This window comes from Corvus cornix, chromosome 4 (assembly GCF_000738735.6).
Source record: "Corvus cornix cornix isolate S_Up_H32 chromosome 4, ASM73873v5, whole genome shotgun sequence".
NCBI lineage: Eukaryota > Metazoa > Chordata > Aves > Passeriformes > Corvidae > Corvus > Corvus cornix.
Window position 1 is genome coordinate 10,607,633 of NC_046334.1, and position 12,861 is coordinate 10,620,493.

General features: G+C 46.9%; 1 protein-coding gene across 4 annotated transcripts in view; it reads right to left on the reverse strand.

The window, feature by feature from the left end:
• Positions 1–12,861, reverse strand: part of MAML3 (mastermind like transcriptional coactivator 3) — a 269,830-nt gene that overhangs the window by 2,543 nt on the left and 254,426 nt on the right. For 2 of the 4 annotated variants that reach the window (XM_039550808.1, XM_039550807.1), the window contains exons 3-4: positions 9,029–9,301; positions 6,718–6,805 (exon numbers count right to left, since the gene is read on the reverse strand). In XM_039550808.1, the coding sequence (XP_039406742.1) occupies positions 6,718–6,805; positions 9,029–9,301 (361 nt within the window). Of the gene's footprint in view, positions 1–178; positions 4,085–6,717; positions 6,806–9,028; positions 9,302–12,861 lie in introns of those variants that run through there. The other 2 variants (XM_039550806.1, XM_039550805.1) reach the window with 2 other exon arrangements.

Sequence of the window (12,861 nt, forward strand, 5' to 3'; positions counted from 1 at the left end):
TGCTCACTGAGGTGAAGGAGTGGGGCAAGACATGATCCATATACACCAGGTATATGACTCAGATAACCATCTTTTATTTAGGTTTCTTTTTTTTTGTTTGTTCTTGTTTTGGTTTTTTTTCTTTAAAAGAGGTGTGTTAACATCAGGTATTTTTCTACATTTTTAGACTCTGTACAGGTCTTAGGAAATACAGGAAATAAACAATACTTAATGTACAAAGTAAAACCAGAAAACTAGAAAAATCTGAATAAAATGGAGCAAGTTGCTGTCAGGGATACAGTACAAATTAGTAATTAGACGTCATCTGAAGTGCAATACCACTGCAGTAAGGATGAGTCAAGGAATGAAATAAAAATACTCTATTTTAAACAAACAGTATATATATATATATATATATATATTTTCATATGTATATATTTTACAGATAGTAGACCCAGTGATATCTGTAGAATTGTAAAAACATATTTACAAATGACTTTTTTTTTTACCATTACATATACATCAGCACCATAGTAAGAAAGAAAAAAAACCCAAACAACCCCAAATCTAGTAAAATCTATTCTCTAGTACTTGATCCCAGTATGGAGTATTTGGAGGAAGCTTTACAAAGACAACAGAGACTCGTCTTCACCATTTATTACCAAGGCCTGTATCTCCCTGATGCACACCGACTTGCATTGGCTGCTGTGTGGTGGATGTGTGTTTCTAAGTCCTCCTTTCCCAGTTCTGTGTTGAGAGGTGAGCCCTGATTGCTCTCACCCGAGGCACAGGTGCTGTGTTGTCCCCAGCGCTGTCCTCTGCCCAGGAGGGTGGCTGCCTCTTCACCCTGTCACAGCTCTGTCACACAGGTTTGTGCCCCATGCTCACGCTGACACACACAGAGCCACAGCACCCTGGTCCCTTCAGGGTGCTGCTTCTCCCAACGTTTTCCTATCTGTTCCATTCTGACCAAGAGATGCTGACCCACACGATGAACCAAAAACTTTGGCTGGTGCTCCCTTTCACTGAATTAGGGCCCAACCTGGCTCCTGCTGAAGCAGCAGGCAGGCAAACCATGCTCATCCTCAGGAGGAGCTGCAATTGGCCCTCGTGCTGTATTTTAAAAAGGGGTCAGCTAAAAGAGATGTAATTAAAGCCATTTTTTAAAATGTAGCAGTCAGAGCAGGCTGGATTGATGGCTCACCTTGAGCCCATTAAAAATGCAGCTTGTACTGCTGCATCGCAGCATTTAGAACAGGTAATTCCCCCCACTAGGCAAGCGCAGCAAGGGAAACTATTCAAAAGAGAGTCTCAGTGGGGCAGTGAGATGGTTCCAGGCTCATTTGCTCCTAGTCTTTAATGTGATGCATATCTGTGCTCCACAGGAAAAGGCAGGACATGAAAGCGTCAAGTGCCAAGGCCCTCAGCCTCCATGGAATTCAGGGCTCAGCACTTGGCATAGCTGGGCCCAGGGAGAGCAGCACAAAAAGAGGTGATCAGGAGCTGGGGAACTGGGACTGGCACTTGTGCACTTCTGCTGCAGAGCAAGACTCATGGCTCACAGAGGCCAGCACTAGGCCAGAGGGTGCTAAAGCTCTGGACTGTGGGTCATGTTAACATTTTTTATGCACAACTATGTAACCTGATAAGCAGCTCTCAGCTGAAAACACTAAAGAGGTGATAGGTTACAGAAAACAGCCTCCAACTGCAGCTTGGGTACACACTCAGAATGGATGGTGACTCAATATTGTGTGAGATCTATCACAACTTCATCACAGGGCTGCTCAGCACTGGTCCAAATAGTGGAGATAGTGATACATCCCTATTAACTACAACCTTATTTGGGCAGACCCCATGTTTGTAATATCAATTATTTTACCCACTCATGAATGTTCTTTACAGTCATCCTTCACTGACTCCTGCTCTTCAAATATTGCAGTGAATTTTATTCCAGCAAACCAGAGGGATTAGACCAAAACCATCTGTTTAAAACTGAACATATCACATAGAGAGCCCAGACACCTTGGGGTAATACTACCTGCCAAACCTGCACTTTTCAAGAGGGGAGGAGAAAGTCTTCCTGTCTGCCAAACCCTCACTGTACTCATGCCTATTTTCTCCTCCCCTGCCTGCCCCTTTGTGGCTTGCCTGAAAAAAAAGTGCAGCCAGCTCAGCTTGCTTTACACTGAAAGAACAGGAGGGGAAGAGAGTGAACTGAGAACAACCTGGGGAGGAAGGAGAGGGAGGGTCCCCACTGAGGACCTCTGCTAATGTCTCTTGGTACCTCTCAGCCCTTCAACACCCCAGGCAGCAGGGCCATGCCAAGTGCTCTGACTTGGGAAGCACTACTGCAAGTCCCAAGGGGACTGAGCAGTTCATTAAGTTTACCCACCACTAGGCTGTCTCCAGCAGCAGTCACATAATCAATCTGCCCTCACAACACTGCCAAATTTATGTTCTCCTGCACTTGTAGTGGGGTTTATCACTCTACAGTGAAAATGGTCACCTCCCTGTGATTGTTTAGGTTTGTCATGTGAGCGTTGCATGTTCCCTTAGGACAGCTCAGAGCCAGCCCCATGGGCCTGGCCATGGCTCTCCGAGACCTGCTTGCCCCCGGGGTTAAGCCCCTTTCTGACCAGGGCCTGTGCAATTGCCCCTGGATATCTCTAGGCTTTGCTCCCAGCTCTTCCATCTGCTTCCCTGGAAGCTGCAATGTGCACAGTCATATAAGGTGGGAGATATGGGACCACCCCACACTACTGTGCAATGAAGCTTTGTTTTAAGTGGGGAGAGAACAAATTTTCCCAGCCAGAGGCATCAGCTGGCTTTTCCAGTTTCCCCATTCTGCCTCACACACACACAGAGTGGGTGCCCCCACACAACAAAGATTGCTTGGTGGAAGTTTTGGGATGCTGATGTTTTCATCGTCCCCTCAATCTTCCAAAGCTGGCTACAAGATCAGCTCAGTTTACATAATTAAAAACAAAAGAAAACAAAATAACCCCAAACCAAACCAATACAAACAAAACCCAACAATCCAGGGATGGGGAGAACATCTGACTCCCTCTTTGCTTGTTCAAACATAACAACCAAAGCTCCAGACTATACAAGCACATTCACTGGGGGTTTCCAAACAACTCATCAAGTTCTTGAATCCACTCATCCCCTGGTCCGCTCTTAATAATGGAGTCCACAAGGTCTGTGCCCTCTGCTAAACTGGAGAATGATGCCCCTGCTCCTTCGTTACTGTAGTTGTAAGATATGTCCTGAGTGGGATTCCTCTCGTAGGCCTGGCCTTGGACACTCTGAGCAAAGGTACCGCCTGGCATTTGCTGCGTTGGGGGCTGACTGAAGCCTGACATGGCAGGGACCCCTTGGGTTATTGTTGGCATCACCATCGTCCTGGCCTGGCTGGCTGCCTGTTGCCCAGGTAGTGGTTGCAGCAACTGTCTCCCCAGCATTGGGTTCAGGGCTCTCACTGTCCCACTTGTGTCCACAACTGTCTGATTGAGCCCCTGTGGGAAATGCTGCTTGGATAGCCGTGGCTGCCCGGATGGCATCGCATATGTGGTGATGCCATTGTTGAAGGGCCCCATTTCACCACTAGTCCTTCCAGGTATGCCTTGCAAGCCTCGCTGCTGCCAGTTTTGTGTTCCTTGAGGGACAGACCCCATCAGGTTTTGAAGTTGTGGTGCTTGTGGCCTTGGCAAGACCTGGCCCACAAGTCCTTTCATCTGCTGCTGATGCTGGGGAAGAGCAGAGTTTACCAGCATGGTCTGACCAAAACTGCCAACCATTCCCACTGCTTGTCCAGAGGCAGGCTGCCTTGTTCCCTGGCCTGCGCTGTGTGCCACGTTCATGCCACTTTGGTTTGGGTGCTGCAACATTTGGCTCATCCCTGTGCTCATACTGTACATTCCTGGCTGGCTGGAAGAGCTATAAGGAGCCATGCCCATATCCGACTGGCCTGCAGTGGTGGGCAGTGTGCTTGGGGTCTGGGAGGGACCCATGGCCATCATGTTCACGTTCTGGGCAATCATTCGGGATGTTCTCATGCTCTGGAGTGCTACTTGGTTTCTCACAGCCACTATATCCTGGGGTGAACCTGCACCAAAAAGGGAGGAAGGTAAGAAAGAGCCCACAACCCTGTAAAGCTTAATTAACACATCTTTGCATAAGAGAGAATCTGTAGGAGCCTCCTCAGCAGCACTTATCTACTTCAGCTACACCTAATTCAGCTTCTAGCAAGCAAATGGGAAAACTTCCACTGGTTTCCTTCATTGGCTGCAAGACAGCTGAACTTCAGTTTACCATTTGAAGTTCTCTTTTAAATATCTCCATTGTCTTTGGAAAGTAAGCCTTTAAAATGGAAATGTCAGGCCCAGAAGGCCAATCAATGTTTTTAATAGCTCAGGAGGCATAAATGAATGGATTTTCTATAGCATTGCTACGGATTAATTCTAGGAAAGAAGAAAAAATGGGCTTTTGTGGACATTTAAAGCAGGGAGAGTATATTAGTGAATCAATACTATAAGCACATTTTACTTCACCTTAGGCCAGTGATGGGAAACCAGAAAAACCTAGCCTTGTTAAATTCCACACTGTGGCAGATAACTTAACCATGCTTGCGTCTTACTTTCAGGGGTAGGGGGGAGCTATTGATTTCTGGGAAGCCAATATGCTTCTGTATTTACTATCTTTATTTAAAGACAATTACCTGGAGCCCAGATTATGCCATAGGTTCATTGTGGATTTGAGTCACTACCAAATACAACAGTCATATTTGAGTCACTAACTAAATAGTCACATTCTTCAGATTTGAGTGACTAACTAAATACAACACAAGGCAGGTGAAGCTCAGAGTGTATGAGGTGCACAATTGCTCCAGGCTCAAATGTTATTAAATGCCAGGTGTAAATATAAAATCATTGCTTAAGAATTCAGAACTGTACAACAGAATCTGAATGTTTTTAAATCAGCCCCTATTTGTTGTCCCTCAGTGGCAGACAACATCCCTGAACACTGGTCCCTGTTATTGATGTTGGCTTGGTTTCCATGAGAAATGGGTCTGGATAAAGGAAGCATCATGTCTATACATGTCATTCTATTACATAATGCAGAGGATGGCTACAACTCCATTTTCTGCAGCACCACAAGCTTCTGGTGGGTGCTTTTAGCTCCAGCACACAGCTAAATGAAACATTTTGTAGCATGAAGAGAGACCATCTGGATCTCACTGGAACAGGCCACATGTTGTGGCAGCTTTTATTTTATTCATGCTATCAAACTGCTTTCTTAATGACTGGATACTGGGGTTCCCTTGATTTCTCTTAATTTGGATCAGCTCCTTCCATGATTAGAAACAGTCTTTTTATGATGACTCCAGCAAGTGCGTAAGATACAGAGAATCTGTTAAAATCTTAATGCATCTTCAGCTATTTTTTAATTGGAAATGGCAGCTGAAAAGCTCCAAAGGAGTCAATAACAGCAAGTGGTTCACATACTGCTTTTGTTAACTACTGTCCTTGGCATAAGTGACAGGAGATTAGACAAGGAATAGTTAAATGAGAGATGCAACGGATTTTAAGATTTTAGGCCACCTTCTGGTCTCATTTACACAAAACCTACTGCACTGGATTACATTCACGTGACTAAAAAGGAAAAAATGGTGAACTATTTAAATTAGTTAATTTATGAAAATGAATTCCTTGCTCTGTCAGATTAGCCTGAACTCTCTTCTCTGTTTCTTTTAAATAACACATACAAAGGCAATGTTTCAAAGAAGCATGAATGCAGAGAGATTGTATGTGTGCATCTCAGTGGATGACCGTGCACACACTTCTTAATTTTGGAAAATCAGTTATTGGGGAAAAAAAGTAATTTCATACAGAACTTAAGGAGCCAAAGATAAAAATGAAGAGGTGATTAGAAGAAGTCACCCTGATATATGCCAGTAGAAGACGTGGCTGCCTGTTCATATCCTGGGAACCAGAATGGCAATGTGAACTGTCCAGAATTGCCTCCCTTGTTTTCTGTTGCAGCTACAGGACATTACCATGAAAATACAGCACAGGTGTGTGTTCATTTCATGTCTGTATAGAAATCATGGTTAGACATTCAGCTGATGCTTTGCACCTAAAATCTCAGAATTAACTTATTTTCCTAAGTTAAAATGAGTACACTTACATTCTTCAGTTACCTGGGAGCACATCAAAATAATACTTGTGCTTTTTTTGAGATCATTAAAAAAATCTCTATTTACATCTCAGATATTTCACTGTGTTTCCCACACCTGAGATTTATCAGTCCTTCTCCAGGTAAGCATGACCTCTCTGAAATTCTCTGCTCATCAAATTAGATACAGTGGGGAATGAAGGAGGGGAAAAACCAAGATACAGTCAGAAATGCTATCAGGAAAAAAAACTCATAAGAGTAGAAGCAAACAAGATAAACCTGTGAATGAATCCATGATGTCTGGATGTCAAAGAGGCAAAACAAATGTCAAAAAAAAAAAAAAAAAAAGCAGCTTTCACTGAAGGAAGCAGAAAGGAAAACATAAACTTAACTGAATATGCAAACTTGGGAATTCCCCTTTGGTAAAATATGTGGTGTGTGCAACAGCCTGTGTTCCTCTTCTTGTACACTGCTCAAACCCTGGTATTCAGAAACTGCACAAGCTTTCACTTGCTACCTTGAGGGGCACTGACTCCAAAACAGGAAAAATAATTTGACTTTTACCTTGGAATTGATTGACCTGTTGCACTGGATATGGGCTTCGCTGTTGATGCAGATGCTGCTGAGGCAAATGTGACTCTTGCTGCAACTGCTGCAAATGAAGGAGGGGAAAAAAAAAGCAGAAGAGACAGAAGACAGAGGTGATTAATTAATTAATGGACTGATTGCAAAACTGCAGAACTGCACTGGTTCTTATCTGGCGAGGTGTTCTGGACAGACAGGTAGAGTCATCTGGAGAGTCCTCCTCAGAGCACTTGGGCTACTCAGCACTCAGACTCTTTTTGGCTCAAAAAGGAACAAGCACTGAGGCCGACATCATTGCATCTTACCTACAGCCATTTCATCCTGACCTCTACAGCATGAGCTTAACTGTCTTCATGCAGAAAGGAGAAGGAGGGATGTGAACTAACTTTGCTCACCTAGGTCTAAGGGCAACTGTATCCACACACACTTTCCTTCCCTTAGTCCTGCCAAGGTCCAGAGGTTTGTGTTCCTGGTGCAAGACTTTGCTCCATGTCTGCACTCATAACACTCAGCTGCAAGGATTTCTGCATCCTGACCCAAGCACTGCAGCCTAGAAACATTCCTCAGCCAAAACAGAAATGGATACTAAGGCACATTTCCTCTTGTGCTTCAGTGAATGATATTTGGGAAGTGGTGACTGCAAAATGCATTGCTCCCTTGATCCAGACCACATTGCTCCTCTCTGGTTGTTTTCTACAAATACTTGTGAATATTTTAAAACAGAATCAAGGGCTGATTATAAAAACAGAGCTTTCAGATGCTAAGGTGTACTCAACTAAGCACTTACTGAAAGGACATGTCTTGTAGCATCATCCGCAGCCGTACAAATACTGTGTCCAAAACCAAGGATGTGTAACAAAGGTACAAGAACGGCAGAGATGGGAAAGAAGGAAGTATTGATCCCTGCATTCATAAGTATCTGTTACAAATTATCAAAAAGAAAGAGGGACTCTTGTTAGGCACAAACTACCCCAAAGCTAGGAACCTGAGGACTGTGACTTTGCCACTTTTCATCTCTGCCAGCACAATTGACAGCCTCAGCTTGGTGGCTTTTTAATACTTTTAGGCTTGCCCCCAGCAGCCAAGTCACTGACTGGCTCTTGGCTTTATGCATGTGAATTGGCCCAATCCATGGGATGCATTACTGCATCCTCACTCTCATGCACTTGTTCACATTTGAATCAGTTCAGGCATCTTTATCCTAAATATTTCTAGGAGCATCCTTCCTGTTCACTGAGAGTAAATTTTTCTGTTTCTCAGAAGCAACAAGAGAAAGGGGGGGAGGCAATCTGTATTTCTGTGGTTACACAGCATGCATGTTTTCTAACACAAATTTAAGCAGATGGTCTTAAGCTGTTTTTCCTTAGCAAGAGAGGAGAAGCCAAGCTTAAAGCAACTGCTGACCTCCCAGAGCATTATCTAAGTAACATTAGGGGGCTGGAACTTTAAACTTGGATCAAGTTTAGTCAATCAACAGTGTGACTTTCCAGTGGTTTTCTCTTGGGCTGCTTTGAAACTACAGCTGAATTAAGCACACACCGCCATTCAGACTGTGTAGTTTAACATCCATATTGCAAAGCCTGGGCTGCCTTAAAAGAGGGCAGCTGAGGCTGCAGGGGCAGGAGGGTTCCCGGGAAGCTGAACCAGGGCCAGCCTGTGTTTGAACTCACTCTGTGGCACAGCTGAGGAAGCCAGGTGATAGCTCCAATGCAGCTCTTCCACATTGCCACTGCCAGAGGTAGTTTCACTGTTGTCCCACTTCAGTCTCTGGTTCTCCCCTTGCTGCTGTCTCTCCCTTGTATAACCTATTTGCTCCTACTGGCACTCAATAAACCAGATTAAGGAATTGGTCTGGGTAAATAGTAACATTTTTCTTTGCTAAGGCTTCTTTTAACCCATATCCATTCTTTGTCCCAGATTCCTGTGCAGCTATGCACAGATTTTGCCAGTGCAAGACCATAATCAGAGCTAGGGGAGAGGACCTATGACTGTAACTGCAGCTGAGTCTGCTTCTGCTGGAGTAAATGCACCATTAGATGCCAGGTTAAGAGCTAACTTTTCCAGTGCCTAAAATCCAAGGTGACTGTCAAGCCCACTACTGGAAACATGGGTAATATTTGCCAAGATAATGGTAGGACTGATACAGTTGCCTCTTCTTTGACAACTATTGCTGAAACACCCAGACAAGAGCCACAGAGAGGGAATTCCCAAATCTAGGAGGAAGAGCTGGTGCTGCATTGTCTGTAGTGCTCATGCTCATCCCAGCATGCGTTGGAGACGGCTACTGTACCTGCTCCGCTAAGATCTGCTGCTGCTGCTGCTGCTGCTGCTGCTGCTGCTGCTGCTGCTGCTGCCTCTGCTCTTGGAGAAACTGCTGTTTCTGCTGCTCCATCACATGCAGCTGCGCTCTCTGCTCGATCAGCATCTGCTTCATGATGGCCACCTGGGGCTGGCTCCCAAGGAAGGGCCCCCCAGAGCTGGTGCCTGTGACTACACTGCTGGAGCCTGCCGGGACAGAAGGCTGCATGGGCCCTGTGGGTCGCGACAATCCCACCTGGTGCTCCTGTGCAAAGAGAGAGGGAAGACCTTGTTACCGGGGTGCTCCACAGGCAAGGGAAATCACAGATCACCAAGCTGAGGAGGCACAGAGTCTGTGGGTGAAGCCTAGAGCTTGGAGAAAGTGAGTCCTTGGAAAGATGCTCATGGCTTGTGACTGAGCCATGGACTGCTCCCCACAGGGAATAGGTTCCTCTTTTCTCCTGGAATCCAAAGCCCCTCAGGTAAAGCAGGAGTACTTTATAATTCATTAATAATGAAACAGTGAAGTTGTGTGCTAAGTTTTTTCATGCTTCAGAGTCATGTTTTTCTAAACTTTTTCTTCCTTCTCAAGGAGGCAAGTACATTTTCTCTTCCATTCTGTTTCCCTCTCTTCATAACAGCAATTTAACAAAGCCGTCTGGATTGAGAAGCCAAGCTGTTAGGTGCCCACAACGAATAGTGGGAGCTGGCAGCACTAATTCTTCTCCAGATCCTCAGGATTTAACTCCAGTTAGTGTTTATTCAAGATTGCCATCCTGCAGCACAGAATCAGTGTGTGTGGCTGGAAGGACGCAGTGCAAGCACCTTCCCTGCACACACCTCACTCTCTCTTCATGTTCTAAATCCAATTTGTTGCTTTTTAGTGCTAGGAAAAGCACCAGCGAAAGCCCGGGGTAAATCCCAACCCGCGTCCCGGCGGAGGGTCGGGATCAGGGTCGGGATTAGCGGAGCTCTCCCGGCGCTGCTGCCGCCGGCAGGTGGCGCTGCCCGCCCGCGGCCCTGCCCGTGCGGGGCCGGCGTCCTGCCGGCGCCTCCAGGGAGCATTCCCAGGAGTCGGCTGCGGTCTCCCAAGCCGCGCCCGCCCTGCCCGAGGCTGTCCTGCGGCCAGGGCAAACGGGGCTCACGACACCTCCAGAGCTCCCGAGGGGCCCGGCCCGGCACCACGCCGCCCCTGATGCCGTATTTGAAAACCAGCGACTGCGTGCCCGGTCCCTGTCTCGGGTGTTAAGAGCCCGTAGAACCTCTTTAATTGATGAACAGAGACGACAGGGACTTACTCAAAACCACCAACTTGATGGAAAGGACCTGTGTCACTTTAGCATCCTTTGTGCAAAACCTGCCAGGGTGAGGTTCAGGTTCACCTGCTTCACTGCGGGTTTGAGTTACGTCAGTCACTGTGTGATCTGGACGTACAGAAAGGTGATCTTGCAGCACCCACCCCAACCCAGTCAAGGAAAGGGTTAAGTTCAATGCTGAAGTGTAGCTTGGGAAATGAAGATTAGCCTTTCTGCATGAAGGTCAGGTTTTCATGACCCTTCTGAGGAAATAACAAAATACAATTTGTCCACATTTCTACTTTGCACAGATACTCCCTTAAGGGCTCTCTGCTGAAAGGCAGCTCTCTGGTATTTAGGTTCTTTCCCCTTTTAACATCTGTCTTGGTTTGAAAGTTCTCTCCCTGTTCCTCTTTCCACTTTCTCCCCCAGTACCATCCCCCACTGCACTTTGCACTTTACAACCCGGTCAAGCACGGTCCCTGAAGCATCCTAAGGACTAGGGCTGCAGCAGTGGCTGCGTCTCCCCTAAGCTAGAGTCCAGGAATTGCTAAGGATCCCTCAGCTGCTCCTGCACCAAACTCTTCATCCACACCTGTCGCTAAGCTCCTGCTTTCTTTGCTTTGGGGGGACACACACATTCATTGGCTGTCTCCAGCAGAGCTGATGGCAAAGGCTTTTTCCTACCACCCCCTGGCCCTCCCCCAGCTTCAGATGAAGTCATCAAGCTACCAATTGCATAACTGACGCACAGGACTATCCTGCCTGGGAGACAGGCCAACTGCTTCCATTTATAGACAAAAGCAGTGCCATGCTGCCAAATAATGGAGCCTTTGCTGCAGCCACTACAAGGCAGAGAAAAAGGAGGGGAAAAAACCCAGGAGCCGAAGGGCATGCTGTGAAGTGACATCCTTTGGAACTTCCTCTGCGAGCTTCAGTGCACAGCTGCCTTTGGGGCTCCAGCCCAAGTTGTCACTGAATTGCCTTCAAAAAAATCTTCCTACAGAACTCCTGTACTGGCTCCTAATGCACACATGGGTTTAGCTGAGGGACACACTCACCCCAAGCAAAAAGCACTCCATTCTCTGTTGGATTATATTATAAATTAATTCTGGAGTTTAAAAGGAAGAAAGTTTTGAAAGGACCCCCACCAGCTGACGTGAGCCTGGTGCACTGTGCAGTAGCTGAAGAAAATATGAAGATTAGCGCAAAGGTATCATTTCCAGTATTGTGTGCTTAGTCATTTTGAGGTACATCATGAAAACTTCCTGTTTCTGGTTTTAACAGGTTTAAAGCCAGGCCTTCTTCATCTAGACCACCCTCCTGCCCAGAATATTTCTTCTCCTTTCCTTTTTTTTCTTGGCAAGAGCTCTTCCCAGCTGATGATGAAAGGCCCTTATGAGATCACTGGGAGCAGCCCTGGGTTGAGTGTCCTGAAAATAACAATACAGCCCAGGCAAAAGTTCTCTGCAGGCGGGAAAATGCTCCCTAGCACCTGGGAGCAGAGCTCTTTCCCCAGTGCTCTGCAGCCTAGCACTGCTGCTGTTATCCTCTGAGGGGAGTGAGTGGAGATGACACCTGGCAATGGGCTGTGTGGCAGGGAACTGGGGATGAAGGAAGCAACGCTGGACTCTATAGGGCTGCCTCTTACAAGCCATGGCAGCTCCAGACCCAGGTGCAGTCTCACCACAGGAGCCGAACACCAAGTCAAGCAGCACTTCCACACTTAGCTTAAAAACAAAACTAATCCAAGCTTCACTGACAACCTTCTTTGCTCCTGCTTTGCCTGACAGCTCCCTCTTTGTCCTACTGCACCCTGAGCCTTCCTGCCCCTAGACTTCCTGCTCCTCCTCCTCATTCCCTGCTACCCCTTTCTCCTTCCTACACCCTCTGCCCAGCCTTTGCATTTTCCCCTCTCCACCAGCTGGCACTGCTGCCTCTTGCTTCACTCTCCAAACACTCCCATCAGCACCCAGCCTGTGGCTGCATATCACCCTTGCAGCTGCCCATGCTGGTCTCCCCAGTGGCCCATGCTCACAGCTTGGCTCACCCTGTAACTCCCAGAGACCTGCAGCAGCAAGGGGACTGCCCAACTCCTTCCCCCAGGGCCCTGTGCTTGTGTGCATGTGGACATGTGTGTACGGGGGTGCCCTGTGGGCAGGTAGTCCCTGAAGAGAGTGACAAGATGCCCTAGAAGGGGAAACACAAGTTGTATTCTCAGGCTGTGATATCTGGGAAAATGGTACAATGTGATTTCTCATTTTTCACTCTGGCTCTTTTTAACACCACCCAAAGCCACTGTGTGCTGCTCTCAGGCTGCAAACAGCTCTCTCTTGCTAACAGTGGCTCAAGCAGAGTCACAGGCATTCCAGTCAGGAACAGTGGTGCTGCAGCTCCACTGCAGGGTCCTTGCCAAGGGACAGGTGAAGCCAAGAGCTGGTTACATAAAGGAAGGATGGTGCCAAGGCCCCTCAGCTGTGCCACAGAGTGAGTTTAGACACAGGCTGGCCCTGGCTCAGCCTCCCAGGAG